General features: G+C 35.0%; 2 protein-coding genes across 2 annotated transcripts; both read left to right on the top strand.

Moving 5' to 3' along the window:
• The first annotated feature begins 271 nt into the window (after positions 1 to 271).
• On the top strand, positions 272 to 6,849 carry si:dkey-220f10.4 (tubby protein homolog). The gene is made up of 12 exons (XM_066663924.1): positions 272 to 313; positions 673 to 829; positions 1,518 to 1,757; positions 1,859 to 1,975; positions 2,703 to 2,843; positions 3,455 to 3,630; positions 4,144 to 4,302; positions 5,246 to 5,358; positions 5,451 to 5,565; positions 5,653 to 5,751; positions 6,150 to 6,321; positions 6,673 to 6,849. The coding sequence occupies exons 1-12, from the start codon at positions 272 to 274 to the stop codon at positions 6,804 to 6,806; spliced, it is 1,665 nt and encodes a 554-aa protein (XP_066520021.1). The 3' UTR covers positions 6,807 to 6,849.
• Positions 6,850 to 7,573: 724 nt separating this feature from the next.
• On the top strand, positions 7,574 to 16,749 carry stx4 (syntaxin 4). Its single transcript, XM_066665131.1, has 11 exons — positions 7,574 to 7,782; positions 8,698 to 8,805; positions 9,928 to 10,027; positions 10,192 to 10,266; positions 10,346 to 10,416; positions 10,553 to 10,661; positions 12,621 to 12,694; positions 14,611 to 14,748; positions 15,059 to 15,169; positions 15,249 to 15,330; positions 15,756 to 16,749. Exons 1-10 carry the CDS (start codon positions 7,753 to 7,755, stop codon positions 15,327 to 15,329), a joined length of 897 nt encoding a protein of 298 aa, XP_066521228.1. The 5' UTR covers positions 7,574 to 7,752; the 3' UTR covers position 15,330; positions 15,756 to 16,749.
• The last annotated feature ends 985 nt before the right edge of the window (positions 16,750 to 17,734 follow it).

The raw sequence follows: 17,734 nt of genomic DNA, 5'->3' as shown, positions 1-17,734 counted from the left end.
TGATGACTGTAAGTCTCAGCATGGCATCGCAGGGCTGTGCAGAGTGTAAGAACATTATCTCCTTTAATCTTCTTTCCCTTCTGTCATACACAGGTGGAGACATCAGATGGAACAGTAGAAAGAAAGAAACTATTTTTTTTTCAGGTGCTTTTAAACCATTGTATGCTTCAGAATCCAGCATGAACCTTATACGTCTTTAGTGGTTGTTGTGTATAAATGTACTGCACCGTATTTGTAGAGATTTAGCTGAATCTACCTTCCTACAAAAGAAATGGAGGACCAAGAGCTCCGCCAGCAGAAGCTTGATAATCAGGTGAGTGTAGGCTGTGCATTTATCTACTATTTGTTGTTTGTGTTTGAATATTGCACAAAACGCATTTCCCTTCTGACGGTATCTTTATTTATTTGTTTATTTAAGAACAGCAATCATATTCTTGTATTCATAACACACTGATCAGTATTGTGTTCATGTGAATACCTTCAAGTGAATGGGTTTTTTTTTACCATTCCTGAAGGTTATGATTTATTTTACCATTCAGTATCCTATAATTTCTTATATTTCAATATTTAATTCAATGCACTGTTATTTAAAGAGAATGTGACATATGGTTATTCTGTAGGTTGTTCTGTAGATTGTAATATATAAAGGAACATATTTATTTATGAAAACAGCGGACGATTCTCATCAAGAAGCAGCAAAAGAGACGAGCCAATACTCAGATGATAACGGCCAATCTTGAAGCTCGACCAAAGAACCGCAAGCAGAAATCTAGGCCTGAAGACACAGCATTGTTAATTAGCCAGTCTCAAAGCAACACCTCACTAAATGGTAAAAACAAAACTAAAGCCTTGTTCACTCAAACATTTGCTCACTCACATAAAGCCTCTTTAAGGCATGAATTATTTATAAGCAAGGGCCTGAATATACAAACTGTATTTGCTTAAATTGGAAGGCCTGAATATAAGAAAATTGTTGTATGTGTTTAAGTAGTCAATGTTTCTATGTCAATGTTCCTACTGTCAACTATTACCTAACTGTTCTCATTTTGTTTTATTATGAACACCATGTACATGTCATTCACAATTAAAAAAATGTACATGCCAGATAAGAGTATTTGGTCTGATGGGTCTGTGAATATGTTATTTCATATGAATATTTCAATCTACTTTATTTATAAATGAGAGATAACATGGGCAGACACTGTAGTTGAATCGGAGTGACTTAAAGTGTTAGTTATATTACAGATAAATTAAGGGATTGGCACATGGAGTTATACAGGTGTAGCTTAGTGTGCTGAAAGCAAGCTGTGACTTGAAACCCATCTACTGATTAGAAAGCAGCATTATTGCCTACTACCCCACTGATAGATGTAATGTGATGTTTAAAGAACTTCCACATAGTGCACTTTAAAGTTTGATCAGTTTTATTAAATAAATAAATAAAATGTTTGTCAAAGCCAATAACCATTTTTAGAATTCAAATAAATATGTTAAATATGTTGTCTATCACCTGTCAGATCCTCTTCTAGAGCAGGCTTATGACAACATGCTGGAGGAGATCAATTTGGATGAAATGAACATCTCACCTCAGACTGCAGTGATATCAAAAGAAACACCTTCATCTGTTCGGCCCATCATTAAGACAATTGACCTGGATACAGCCAATCACAACAGTCCTAAACACTCAGCGGACCAACAGGGCCAAGGAGAGGGGGTGAAAACAAAGAAAAAAGTAGTTAAAAATGCCCAAGGCAAATGTAAGTGTATTTGACATAAAACATAAACAGGAATCATTTATCATTTTTCACTGTAATTGCAGTTCTTTTTTAGTGTTGTAACCTATTGTCTATCATGTAAGTGCTCAGTCAGGATGATGTAGGAGAAGCAGAAGGAAAAAAAGAGAAGAAAATAATGAAGAAAAAAGAAAAGAAGAATGACTCAAAAGAGAAAGCAAATAAATCAGAGGAAGAGCAAAGTGAGTAATAGCATTCTTACGCCTTACTATACTGTTCCCTAAACTGTTGGAAATGAATATACGAGGAGAATTCTACCTGAACTAATGGTATGTTTTATCATAGTAACAGTATAATTCTGCTGAGCAACTTTTAAGTAACAACCCATCTTAAGTTGTAGCATAATGACATTAAGTTGTAACATTGCTAGTTTTCTAACAGTAACGGTGCACATAAAGATACAAATTTTTTAAACATTAGTTTAAAGCTACAATGCAGCACTTGACCTACAGCAGATTAGAATGTTAGAATGTGACAATGTGTGTACATCAGATTCAGAATTTTTTTTTTTTACTTTTTTTGAACATTTTAATCCCACCTATTATGATGCAGCATTTACGGTATTTTGGTGTGCCTCTTTTCCAAATTAAATGGGACAGCAGCTACATTCCTTGGCATCTATTCCACCTTAAATGGTGAAGCAGCTAAATTCTAATGCTGACAATCTTCTCTAAATGGTAGAGGAGATGCCTCATTAAAATTTAAATGGGATTTTCTAAAAGGAAACTGGCAAGAAACTATATACCCCATAGCTGTGGCCCTGCCCTGATATCTGTGCCCCATTTGTGGAATAACTATCTTTTTTTGGAAGAAAATTGTGATATTAGCAAAGATTTAATCAAATATTTATTCATCAAACTTGACTGCATTATTTTTAGTTATATTTCTATTTTCACTGTCCATTTCTAGCCATTCAGATTGAGTCAGTGGTGGACTTCAAGAGAGAGGAAAATAAAGCTAATGTAAACAGTGATGAGGAAGAAAGGGAAGACTGGTCAAAAATCCCAGTCCCTCCAACTCCAACAAAGAAAAAGCAGCATTTCTCTGCCTGTGAGTTTACTAAAGAATTTAACATTTATTTTAGACAATTAAAGTGATCTGTTTAGAGATGTAAAGGAAATATATGCATCTATAGAGAGAGCTTTTCTGAGTCTTTTAATAATATTATTGACAATATATAAATAAATCCCTAAAACCCTAGATTATGCTTTGAGGAACTTAAGGATCAACCATTTAAGTTTTTTTGGTTGGATGTATTATATATTTTAAATAAACATCTGCCATAAAATTTCCATTCCTTTGGACTGATATTCCTTCATAGCAGTGTTATATAAAGCAAATATCTCTCAAAGTACAAGGCCCTTTATATAAATACAATGTCATTTACTTCATAAAATAGTATGCCATTGTGTGATTAATGGCATAATTGTTGACAAATATTGAAGTATTTATTTATAAATACATTGTTTAATATTTATGCTCATGTCATAAAGTTCCTAGGTAGCTTATAAATACACTGACATTTATTTATGTTAAAAGTTTGCTTTGCACTCTATCATTGGAAGTAGTTATTTGAGTTGATAAAGATTAAGATTTATGCTACACTGACAAACCAGCTGCAGTGTTTGTGTGTGTGTGAAGTGTTGCTCTTATAATTACAGCAAGGTGCCATTTAAGTGACAGCATGGAGGAGAACGGGGCTGATGAAGATGAGAAGGAAGATTTACAAACACAGAAAAAGTCCAAAAAGAGTACAAAGAACAATTACAACCTTACATCGCTGAACTCCAACTACAGATGTTCCTCATCAGAGAGTAACTCCTCAGATTTGGGAAAGGTGAGACTTTTGATGACCATGGATTTTAAAGCTCTAATATACTGTAGAGTAGTTCTTAAAACATGAATGGTTCAGCTACATTTGAATATTTATATGATGCAGATATAAGTGCACACATCAGGTTAGTTCTGTATTCCTTTGGTTGGCATTTATGTTAATAAACAAATCATTATACTGGATTAGTAATTGTTATATTCTATGTTGCTTAGCAAATTACTTATTTTGATTTTAAAAGTACAGTTTGCTGTGAGTCTAAGATCAACAGAACTGATGCCAAATGAGATACAATAATACGACCATTCATTACTTATATTAAAAGTCAGAATAATAATTATTATTTCATTGTCATGTAAATAGATGTTGTACTGACAATCTGCTTATTGGATGATGTCCAATTATTGATTATAATAAACTAAATCATTTATTAAATGGTTGTGCGTATTATCATAATGCTTAACAGCTTATTGCTGCATTCTGTATATGTGTGTTGCTTGTTCCCTCTTCTTTTTCCAGACTTCTCCAGTCTCTCTGGAGGATCTGGAACAGTTTGCTCTTCGGGCTGCTCCAAGGGACATGACTATCCAGTGTCGCATTACCAGGGACAGAAGAGGAATGGAGAAAGGAATCTACCCCACATATTACCTCCACATGGAGAAGGAGGATGGGAAAAAGGTGAGAGAAAAGTTTCTTTTCAGAAAACACAATTTGCGATTTTTATTGCCATTACACCTATTAGGACACATGTAAAATGTTTGTGTCAGAGCAGTTAAAGACCTTTTTTTCTCAGAATAGCTTACATAATTATTCCACATTTTATGTTTCCTCCTTTTGTCTTATAGCTTTGTTGCTCTAGCTCCATTAATAGCTCCACTCTTTTCAGATTTTCCAAATTTCCTTCCACAATTCAGGTCAAGCTCAGTCCTAAAAAGTGATCGCAGTTTGAAATATTCATGATTCAAATAATCACAGACACGGTCACTGATACTGAGGTACTCTTAATCTATTGGAAAATGTTTTGTTGGATTGTCATTGAGAGTCCAGTTATGATTTTGTTTTTAAAGTTCCAGTTCAGGAAACTAATGTTTTTTCATTGTTTTTTTCCCTCTTCCTTTTGTCTTGTATCAAATGCTCTCTAAATTGAAAGTAAGATGAGGTTATTTAATTTTTTGTTTAAACAGACACGAAATTAACCAAGTGTTTGTCATTCTTTACTGTTGTTGAAACAGATTCCTGTGAGATCATCACCAAACACATACACACACACACACACACACACACACACACACACACAGACTTTGGCAATAGCACAGCAAACACTGTTTTTTATAAGATTATTTCTAATGAAATTATGAGTTATATATATGAGATTGGCACATGTAAATCAGGAAATAAATATGATGAATTTTGAAATTATTAAATCCAATGCGGAAAATCTGAAAAAAAAAAATCATCTAATTAAAAATATATATTTTTATTAGTATTGCAACAAAAATTAATATCAGTAAATCTAAGTATATTCAAAATGATTCAGAATTGTATTACTGTATTTTCTCCCTATTGTTGAGTTATGGAGTTACTGAATTTCAGTCCTGCTTTGTCATTCTTTCATTCTCAGGTGTTCCTTATGGCTGGCAGAAAAAGGAAAAAAAGCACAACGTCTAATTATCTGATCTCCATTGATCCCACTGATTTATCCAGAGACACCAGCAGCTATATAGGCAAACTAAGGTCATTGTCTTGAGACTCTGATTTTGTAACCTTGTCTCACTTTTTGCTCAATTCAAGATAATGAGAAATATATGTCTATGATTTTGTTTCAGGTCAAATGTTTTGGGGACAAAATTCACTGTATATGATAATGGTGAGAATCCAGAAAGAAAGCCATTCATAAAGGAAACAGAATCTCTCCGACAAGAGCTTGCAGCAATATGTTATGTAAGTTACAGTGAAAAAAATGACTTGTCTGGGCAGCCATATCTTTTACTGGACAGAACCTCACTGCAACTATTAACCATTTCACAGGAGAAAAATATACTAGGATTTAAAGGCCCCAGGAAAATGACTGTGATAATTCCTGGCATGCATGAAAATGATGAAAGGGTCAATATTCAGCCAAAAAATGTAAGTATTCTTGCATTTAATTCTGGCAAACATCATAAAATCATCTGTTCTCTTTTATGCAATATCAAACAAACTAATTTATTTTCAATGAGAGTTGTTCCTTGAACTAATTAAGGTGGATTTTTGCTTTAATTGTTCTTCGCTATGATGAAGGACTGTGATATTCTTCTTTAGGAAAAATTCTAAATTCTGATTTTGATATATTAATAATATATTTATATACAAACTGCAATAAGGAGTGTAATCGTGAACTAGTACATGGCATCCAATGATAACCTTATTTAGTCTAACTTGACCCAAATCTGGGCCTGGGAAACCAGCCATACCTGATCTATCCATTTTCTAAAGTTTCAACAGAAACTGATTTTTAGGCCCTCATACTCTCTTCCCCACCACAGGAGCTTGAATCTCTGCTCACTCGTTATGAAAATGGAAACACAGAAAATCTGGTGTGTCTTGTGAATAAGTCACCAAGCTGGAATGAGCAGACTCAGTCTTATGTGCTCAACTTCCATGGTCGAGTTACACAGGCGTCTGTGAAGAACTTCCAGATTGTTCATCCTGATAATGGTGAGTTGGGTAAAATCTGAGGATGATGCTTTCTTTTAAAGAAGCAGTCAGTCATTTCTCTCAAAAACAGCCATTAAACTGACAGTTAGTGGCCAAGATGTACTAGAGATTCTGTACCGAAAATTTTAGTACATGATCACTCCAGCATAACGAACCTGTGATGTAGATCAAAAAGTGGTTCATATATGCACGTGAAAGTACTTTTTAATCTTTGAATCATGTGGGTTGCACTATATATATATATATATATATATATACACACACACTATATGCTATACACACACACACAGATATATACAATTCTAGTTTGTACTTTACCTGTACTTTTGCTTTTCTCTTTATTCTGTCCAGAGGAATATATTGTAATGCAGTTTGGGAGAGTGGCAGAGGATGTGTTCTCCATGGACTTTAGCTTCCCCATGTGTGCTCTGCAAGCATTTGCAATCACTCTGTCGTCCTTTGATGGAAAACTGGCTTGTGAATGAAATGTTTATATTGTAACTATCTGAACAAACGTTTGTTTCTCACTTTTTGACTTTTTTAAAACAATAATTTGAAAATGTCAACTGCTGTTTTACATTGTGTTCAAGTTGATCAGGTCAAAATTTTAAAATAACTCTAATGAAAACATGGTTACATTAAATGACATTGAAACATATCTCCTTGTAATGTAAAATGATTTTTGCAGGTAAAAGATTTGTTTCTGAAAGCAATGATATATAATATTATAAGAGTTCATTCTTCAGTTGACTGTGACATAGACATAGAGGGAAGTTGTGGTGTGTCGTTTGTTTGTTAAACAAAAAGCAAATAATGTGTTCTATACAATTACTGTGAAAAGTTACATGTATCTGCATTTTCATTCCTTTTTCTTCATTTGTAAAAAAAAATGTAACTTAATAAACTTTTTATTAATTTAATTTTGTATTAGTATATATATATATGAATACCAGTTATTATAATAACAATATTAAAAATAAATTGAATAGAGCTATATTCATTGAACTTATTGTTTGGTTTTTGAATTGAAAAAAACATATGTAAACGTTGTCAAAATACCCTCTCCATGCTGAGTGACTCACTGAGGGTCATCAGTCAGAACAGTCCTGTTTTCCACAATAACAAAATTATTATACATTTTTGAAAAAAAAATAATTGTATGAGAATTCCATGTGGCCATGGGGAAAAAAACAACAAAGTTTGGAGAAAATCCGAGGGTTCCTGTGATTTTGATCTCTGAGCAGGAGAGACTGAGTCGGTAGGTGGTGATGAAGTGTCTTTAATGGAGGGTGAACTGAAGCATGAGGAAGAGCTCCACTGTTGTGACCGATTTTGAATGGAAACTCCCTTTGGCTGTTGTTGTTGTCAACAAAGTTTCCGCGCTAGATGAAGTAACAAGGCTTCGACAGATCTTTTAGAATCACAGCGAAAATGCGAGACAGAACCAAAGAGTTGGGAAATGTAAGTTAGCTAACTGATGCGCAAAGTGTATCTCTAACACCCTTATTGTCATTCCGCTTGTTAGCGGACGAAAGTTAGCACGCTAAAGTTAGTCTGTTTAGCAGGTTAGCTGTGTTTTACTTCATGCAAACAACTTTAATTATTTTGGTGCACATTTTATCCCACTACGGTTTTGTAAATTATCAGTTTGATTTCATAAACAGCAAAAGGCGACGAATGTTAGATGTGTTTAATGTAGAAAACGAGTTAAGCTAACGAGCTAATACACTGCATTATAAGTTCCGAGAAACATAAAGTGACCTTACAGTGGACAGAAGTTTCATTCCTATGATTTAAGACAGAAACAACGGTATATTTGACTAGTTTTTAAACTGCATGTATTGCATGTAAAAACGGAAAATATACGAGATGACTTGCAAAATTAGTTTCACATCCGTTTGTGTCCAACATATATAATTTTTCTGTCTGACCGTTTTGTTTGTTGGACCCTTGGTTATGTTAATATTGATGTTTAATGGACAGGAGGCTGGTTTTTCCTCTTTCTTGAGATGAATGGAGCCCCCTCTCTGCTGAACAAGGTGTGCCCGTAGTTTACCAAGGTGGATTCTTCAGTTTGTTAGTGCTGAATCAAATAAAATTTATTTACATGTTATATGTTTTTTTTTACGTCTCCTGTTGTCACAAATCAGGTTTTACCGAGCTTAATGCATTCCCTGCACATTACATATTAAATCAATCTTCAACTATGAATGTACTATTTTTACAAAATCTTAAACAGACACATTTCCCAACGACTGAGGTGATATGGCAGTAATTATTGAAAACATCTACTGTATCTGTAATTTGTGTGTTTTATATATTTAAAAATATTTGATTAATTGTCTGGTTTCTCATGTGTTCACATGTCCACTCCAGCCTGCAGAGGGGTCAGATGAAGATGAGGAGGACACAGCGCTCATGAAAAAACCTGGCACAGGGAACACTGGGAAGGAAGAAAAAGAAAATGAGACTTTCTTTAGAAAGGTGAAACCATTTCTTCTATTAATTATAATAGTAATTATTGCATATGTATTACATCCCACCTTGAATTTAAAAAAAAAAAGGAGTTGTTTTTTTTAATTATAGAAAGATTTGCAGCCTTTTCCACCTGACCAGTTTTCCAAAACCATCACAGCTTGGTCGTACCACATTTGTTTATACCTTTTTAAATGGAGCCAAGGTTGTTTAAACTATATTGGTATAACATTTAGTGGTATGTTTTTATTAGCATTTGAATCAGATATACAGATATTTCTATGAACAGCATTTAAAATCTTGAACATGATATATCATGAGCATGAAAATTAAGAAATACTAAAACTAATCTAAGGGCAACATGGTGATGGAGCAGGTAGTGTTGTTGTCACACAGCGCCAGGGTCCTGGGCTTTTGGTTTCGACCCCTCTCCCCCTGTCCGGGTGGGTTTCATCCGGGTGCTATGGTTTTCTCCCACGGTCCAAAAACACATGTTGGTAGGTGGATTGGCTACTCAAATGTGTCTATAGGTGTGATTGAGTGTGTGTTGCCGTGCGATGGACTGGTGCCCCCTCCAGGGTGTGTTCCCACCTTGTGCCCATTGATTCTGAAGCAGATACAGACTAATGAATTAATAAAACTAATCTAGTAACAGTTTTATAAAGAAGTTTTAAGATTGTCACAGTAGGTGGTGGTGTAATACTTAATCAATTCTTAAGTTGTAGTCTGCAGTTTTAGAGTTTGTGATTTTATTTTCAGTAATATCTCACAGTATGTTGATGTCCTGAATCTGTGAAATATTGGACAGGATGTATGGAACAGTAAACCTATCAGCTGTAGATACTATACTGTATGAAAATACTTGCCTTGCATATATAAATGGGGGATAGCCATTCTTACGCATGCTCTTCCCTCCTAAAATGCAAGGGATAATTTGCAGAACTGTCCTGTGTATACTAGCATGGCCCAAAGTTCAAGGTGGTGCTTGTTTGGCCCTGTGGATTGGTGCCCCCTCCAGGGTGTGTTCCTTCCTTGTGAGCAGTGATTCCGGGTAGGCTCCGGGCCCACCACAACCCTGAACAGGATAAGAGCTTACAGAAATGAATGATTGAATTATATTTTCCTTTACAGGTCCAAGAGATTCGAGAGGGTCTTGAAATGCTTAAGAAGAAAGTTTCTGAACTGGAGAACAAGCAGAAGACTGTTTTAGGAGTGGCGCTCCCAGATGACAGTAATAGCTCTAATAAATAATTTATTTCTGATAACATGTATCTAAGAGGACCACATTCATAGCAGAACAAAAATATATAAGAACTCCTTCATATAAAATGAGCAATCAGTAATCATGTTACAGAAGGATGTGACCATTTTATTAACATATTCTTTTTACTTCAGGTATGAAAAAGGAACTTCAGGTCCTTCGGGATGAGATCAAAGTACTGGGTAGCCAGATCCACAAAAAACTGAAGAGTAAGAATAACAATGGAAATATTACATTAAATATTACATTTGTTCAGTTGAATAATTTAAAAAATAACCTTTATTAAAGGTCTTGAACCCAAAAAAACAGAGGAAGATGGGAAATATATTCCTATAAACATAAGAATGCAAAAAACACAGGTTAGTAGCATGAGATCCTTTTATTTGTTTAATTTTGTATTCAGGTAATTGAATATAAACATATTTTATGGTAGGTGTTTTTCTCTAATCTCATTAGATTTTTTCAAAATCATTTTTGTGTTGTTTTGTTTCCCAGCATGCTATATTATCCCGTGACTTTGTGAAGTTGATGGCGGAATGTAACACTGCCCAGGCCTGGTACAGGGACAGAAATGTGGAAAGAATTCAGAGACAACTCAGGATTAGTGAGTATTTTTTCTCACCTTTCATGCAATTTTGGGTGTTTGCAATGGGTGTTATTCATTATAGTTCTAAAATTCTTATTCTAGTTTTTGTTACAGAAACACTTACATTTCCTGACATGTCCAAATTTTTTTTTCATAGATTTTTGTTAACCTGCTGTCACACAGGGCCAGGTGCTAGTTTCATAGTGTGTGCACGAGGCTCACTCGTGTATCACAGAAAGAATATCCATTCTGTACCCCAAACATCTTAATGATGTTATATTGTTAAAGGAGAGATATTATACTGCCTTTTCCATGTGTTTATATAGTTCCACGAATTCTTAATATAAGTCTGTGACATGCAACTGTTGCTTGTTTTGGCCTCATCTCCCATAAATGCATGTCTAGCACTCTGATTGTAAGCATACACACAGGTCTAAAGAGACTCAGGTTTGGAGACGGGACAACCCTGAAGTGCCTGCTTTCTACATAAGACAGAATCAGAATGGCTAGCTTTATCCCATGACTTTGGCCTCGTTCACATCTGTCATCAACATGAGTACATTGTAATCTGACTACTCAAAGCACTTTTGGAGGTGGTCACAGACGGATATGACTAAATTATTCTTGTAGTGTGAACGCTAAAGTGTTTCAATGCATCTCCAACAGCAATAAGCACTGCCAGCATCAACCGTGTCAGTGCCCCAGCCAGGGTTTATTATGAATAAACAAAGATTCAAGCCAACACAGCTTGCACTCTCACACACAGACTGAAATGTGCCTCACCTTTTACTTATTTCCACAAAATATATTTAATTTGAAGTTGTATATAATTGAAAAGTCGACCATTCGGGGTTTCCTAGAGCATGTGTTTCTTAAGTTTCTTGGACAAAAACCCATATATTCAGATTTTTAAAAAAAACAAGGTAAAAAAAAAGGTATAAGGTAAAAAATAATAATAAACAAATAAATAACTAAATAAATAAATAAATTTGATGTAACAACAGAAAGACAAATTTGTAGGTGGAGATAGTCCAGATTTCCCCCAGCAGGGCGCACTGTTGGTACAGGTAAATTATTGCCAAACTCCTTCAAGCTAGATCATGGATAATTATTAAAGTAGCAATCAGTAATACTGACAGCATGCGTTTAAAATGGGTAATGTACTCCAAATTCAGAACACTGGAGACAGTTCCCTGGGCCCTGTTTACAAAAGTGACATGTCTTCCGTAATAAAATTAAATAACTATCAGTGATGTATGATATGTCGACAGCCTCTATATTATTTGCCTGTTTTTTTTTTGTTTTTGTTTTTTTTTCTTTTTTAAACTTATTGTTATCGGTCTGATATTAGAATTTTAGCCAATATCATATCCAATATATCTGCGGTGTGGACGTTTTTTACGGTTTATGGTATTAAATTTCTCCGTGGTGACAATAAATTTAATATATCAGTGACGCTCAGTATACACACACACACAAACACACACAGAGCAGGTTAAACGACAGAGAGACACTCTCAGCCACCACAGTGCAGGACCCCTTCTTATATGTAGCCAAATCACATGAAAATAGATATAGTCATTCAGCATCTGATTTTATTACTGAAACATAATGATAAACAATTACAAACACACACGCTTGCTCGCTCGCTCCAAAACAAACCCGGTGCTGCACTAATTAGCGCCCCTCTAGGTTTTGACAGAAACCAAATAAAAAATGAATGCTTTATTTGAGCTGTGTTTGAGTAATGAGTAAGTCCTAAAATTGAACGCTACTATATGCAACAACTGCACCTGAAATGCAATGATGATGATAATAATAGTAATAACACTAATATTAATATTGATATGTGAATTGTGCCTACACTTTGTAAAATATGTTTGTTACAGTACTGTGGCTAAAGTGACCAAGTCATTTATAGGAAATATAGCATGCTGACTTGTGATTTAAAAAAATATATATATTTTTTCATTTCAGCTGGGAGTGAAGTGTCAGATGAGCAACTGGAGACAATGCTTGAGAGTGGACAGACTGACGTGTTCACACAAAATGTGAGTGCACTATATTAATACCTCTTTTATTAGTTGTCTGTAGATCATGGCATAAGCCTTAGTCTTAACTGGAGTTTTCAGATTTCTATGGAGTTAAAACAAGCAAAGTTTGATTCACAATAGAATTTCAGCCTGTTATATATCAAATAAATTGCTACTTCGAAAAGCATGATGCAGCTAGGCATTTAAATAGTAAAATATAAGTATGCTATGTTTTCATAAAGGTGTACAGAGTAGAGTACATTTTAAGGGTTATTTTTTTGTTAGTTAGTGTGTGTGTGTGATTTAAAATATGTCTGAAGAGAATTTTTTTAGGAATTATTATTTGGAAATATTTGATATTGACTAGTTTACTTTGGACTGTACTATAAACTCCATCTATTTCTGCTATTGTAATAATTACATTTATCCACTGTATTCAGTTAATTACATGTGCCTTTTCTTGCTTTCTGTGGAGTGAGTTGATTTGGTAAGAACATTTACAAAATGAAAGAAATTTTGTCTGTATAAATGTTCTAGCATTGTAGTTGTGCTTGGCATTTACTTGAACTAGACAACATTGACTGCTTAATAGTGTTATGGTGTCACAGGTTTATTAAGTCACTGTGCATTTTCAAAAGTTTACCCCTGAATTTTGCAAAATTCTGTTTAAAGTGTTTTCTTCTACACCATTTGGACAAAAGTATTGAGACATGCCTCCTCATAATTGAATTCAGATATTTCATTCAGTCTCATTGCCACAGGTGTATAAAATGAAGCACCTAGCCATGCAGTCTGCCTTTTATTTTTGTGAACGTGTTTGTGAAAGAATGGGTCAGGTGTGAGGTGTGATAATGCAATGGGCTTGTTTTTCATGGGCTGTCTGAGGTCTCTTAGTCCCAGTGAAGGAAATTCTTCAGCATACCAAAACATTTTAGATGATTGAAAGCTTCCAAATTTGTGGGGACACTTTGGGGAAGAGCCTTTTCTTTTCTAGCCTGACTGTGTCCCAGTGCACCAAGCAAGGGCTATCATGGTTGGGTGAGTTTGGTTTTGAAGAACTTGAATGGCCCGCACAGAGTCCTCACCTCAACCCCATCGAATACTTATGGAATAACCTAGAATAGCCAGGCTCACTCGTCCAACATCAGTGTCTGACATTACAAATGCTCTTCTAGATGAATGACACAAACAAACTTCAGAATGTTGTAGAAAGCCTTCCAAGATGAGTAGAAGGTTGATGGGGTGATACAAAACCTCCTGTATGTGTAATGTGTAGGTGTCCCAATACTTTTGTCCATGTAGTGTGTCTATCTGACAATAACTTGCTCAATGCAGTGATTTCAGTCCAATTTATATGAAGTCCTTCTATCTCAGGATCTACATGAACTCTAAACATCAGTGAGTGTTTGTTTTTGTGGCATCATTGTGTGTTCTGTATTTTGATATATATGTGTATTATTTCAAAAAGCATGATTCATCCTCCTCTCTTCCCAAAACAATGTAAGAAAAGCAATAAAATGTTTTATTTAAGGGCACATATCATTATAGCAAAACAGCACACTGATATGGCACACAAAAACTCCACAGTCCATGCAATCTACATCTAAAAGTGAATCTGCCAAATGAGCCTGTTGTGAATTCATTGTTTTTGTAAAGCCATGAAAACCTCGTTGGCAATTTAGCCTGCCTAGACACAATGAAAGTATAAGGATAATTTTGACACAGACTTTTTGAAAGAGGCCAAAAACCAGCTTTTTATAACATATATATACAAATGCCATAAGTGGACCTTATGTAGAAAGTAGAAAAATAACATACAAGAAAAAATACAGGATATAGGCCCTTTTAATACTCTTTATTTATATTGTAGTTGCCTGTAAAGGAAGTATCTGCATGTCATGATACTAACGCCACTTAATGTGATGTTTCTGCAGATTTTAACAGATGCAAAAGCTACAAGGCAGGCACTGAATGAAATTGAGACACGGCATGATGAAATTCTGAAACTGGAAAGAAGCATCAAAGACCTTCATGACATGTTCCAGTACCTCGCCATGGAAGTAGAAGCACAGGTGAGATCTGGGAAGAGAAAGAATAGAAACATATCATGATTATGGGTTATAAGTGACAGAGAAATTAGCAGAATTCAAAACACACTGTGTGCGTGTGTGCATGCATGACTCAGTTTGCAATTGCATCACTTTTTCTAAGGATTCACCCTTTCCATTTATAAATCCTGTGTACTCTGTCTTCTGTTTGTATATCTGTGTCTGTTTGTGTGCACAGTTGCACTTAAAAGCTACTGTACATTTATTTTAAAAGCAGTTTATATATCAAGCAAAAACAGTAATTAAAATTTAATTTGGAACTTTTTGCTTGCAGGGAGAGATGATTAATCGCATTGAGAACAACATCATTAATTCTGCTAACTATGTGGAAAATGCAGTTGAGCAAACTGCACAAGCTGTTGTTTCTGACAGAAAAAGCCGGAAGGTTGGTTGCATAAATTGTTCGAGATATCCTAGGATATGTAAAGAGTGAACTCTGAAGTAATTTTTGTTTCTTTCTGCAGAAAAAGTTGTGGATTGCCATAATCTGTTCGGTTTTCATTTTGGTAATAATCATTATTCTGGCTGCTACGCTTAGTGGCTAAGGTGAGTTAAGAACTTTTAAAGCAGGTTTGCACACGTAAACACCTCTAAGTACTTTGCTACTTATGCTACATGGTTTAATAAAAAAAACGTATGCACGTTTACTCTAAATTTTATATTCATCAGCAGCAAAATGCACTTTAGTATGAGTTCTGGTGCTCTGCAGGTTGTCTATAAATTATTCACTTAGAGAAATTCTGATATGTCTTAGAACCTTTTATGCATTTCTATTTCATATAGACCATAAATGAAAACTGGAAGCTAGCACCCACTTTTCTAAACAGACCAATTACCTGTGGTGTAGAATATAATCATTTGTATAATTGTTTTTTCTTTTTTCTTTTTTCTTTTCAGTTTTGCAGCCCTGGTGTTTTATGTAAAATATTATCATTGTCTTTGTTTTAATGGGTTTTTGTCTCTTTTTCCAGTATTTTGTTGCTGCTGGTCCCTCGGGTCTTGCATTTCAGGACGCTTGCTGTGTTATTGTATTCACAAACATGTTTTACATTAAGTTAGTATGTTTGTAGTTTATTCAGCTCCTCCACATCTTTGACACATCTGCTGTTGGAACTTTAGAAAGATATTCAGATCTATTTTAAATGTTGACCATGTATTACAGTGCCTTTTTTTCCTGCTGTGCATTGAATTCTATACAGTTAATTAATTTTTATTTTTTTCCCCCTAAAACCTGTGTTACACTGGTGTTTTTAGGTCATCTTGGATGGTCTCCTTAAAACTAGTACTTGTCAAATAACTTTGACTCTATAAAATTAAACAGTTCTCAGGAAACCCCAAATGATAAAGCAAATGTTAATATATGAATAGTTAATCCACAGGATAAACCTAATATTGGAAATTGAGCCCTCTGCTTTTGTCTGTGTAAAATGTTTTAGTTGTTAATGTATATTGCTTTGAGAGCTGAAGGGTGTTATTTCAAACTCCTCAAGATGATCAGCCACAACACATCTGTGTATATATAAACACTAATTTAATTTTAATTTTTTTTTTGCTTTTACATCTGCTTCTTAAAACGTCATAACTGCTCACATCCTGAAATAACATGTATGAAGTGTCCCCCCCCCTCCAGATAAATTCATAGATCTACATTTAGTCACATAGCGAGAGTTACTACCTAGAAGTACATTTAGGAATTTGAAACTGTTCCTAAGTTAACTGTTATGATTTAATGAAAGGGTGCTATATGTGATTTATTTGGGCTTAAGCAACTTTTTATATGTACAGTTACTAACTTTTTAAGTGCCTCTGTCTCAGTGTTGTAGCCCAAGATATTTTATTGTTTGTTTTGTGGAGGACAAGATCAGAGCGCAGTATTAATGGGCATGATTTGGTGTCATTTTGTACTGAACTGTTGAATCTCATTTATTTTAATGTGGAACTATTGTTTTTAAATAAAACATTATACTAAACTGTTTTAATCACTCAGTTGTATATGTTGCTTGTTTGCTGAAATATTGGGGAACGAAATAATGTGTTTGAAGTTAGAGTTTATGTTTCATATGCTTATAGTTTTTTATAATTACTATTTTATTTTAGTTTTATATATATATATATATATATATATATATATATATATATATTTATTTGTAGTGGGTGGCACTGTAGCGCAGCAGGTAGTGTGGGGACCTGGAGGTTGTGGGTTCGATTCCCGCTCCGGGTGACTGTCTGTGAGCAGTTGGTGTGTTCTCCCCGTGTCTGCATGGGTTTCCTCCGGGTGCTCCTGTTTCACCCCACAGTCCAAAAAGACATGTTGGTAGGTGGATTGTTGACTCAAAATTGTCCGTTGGTGTGAGTGAATGTGCGAGTGTGTGTTGTCCTCTGAAGGACTGGCGCCACCTCCAAGGTGTATTCCCGCTTTGCACCCAATTATTCCAGGTAGGCTCTGGACCCACCGTGACCTTGAACTGGATAAGCGGTTACAGATAATGAATGAATATATTTGTAGTCTTTTACTTTATTTCTGTTTATTGGAATTTTGTAAAACGAAGATTGACAGGCGAAATGAAATAGAATGTGACCCTGAAATTAAGCCATAATCGTGGACAAGATGAGATGATATTTGAGAGGTTAATTTGAACCCGAGATCACTAGGCACAAAGCGAGAACACACCCTGGAGGGGGCGCCGGTCATTTGTAGTTTGGCGCATTCTAGGGACACTTGAGTAGCCAATCCACCTACCAACACGTGGTTTTGGACCATGGGAGGAAAAGGAGCACCTGTAGGAAACCCACAAAGAGTGTAATACAACCCTTGGTCCCTAGATGTGTAACAGCAGCACTACCTCTTACACCACTGTGCTGAATCAAATTGTCATATGAAACACTACTACCTGAGTCCATTTTGAATGATAAACCGTTCTCAACTAATAAAATTAGAATGTTGGGTTTG

This window comes from Hoplias malabaricus, chromosome 3 (assembly GCF_029633855.1).
Source record: "Hoplias malabaricus isolate fHopMal1 chromosome 3, fHopMal1.hap1, whole genome shotgun sequence".
Classification (NCBI taxonomy): domain Eukaryota; kingdom Metazoa; phylum Chordata; class Actinopteri; order Characiformes; family Erythrinidae; genus Hoplias; species Hoplias malabaricus.
Note: the sequence above shows the minus strand (reverse complement) of the source record. Positions and strands in the feature narration are given on the sequence as shown.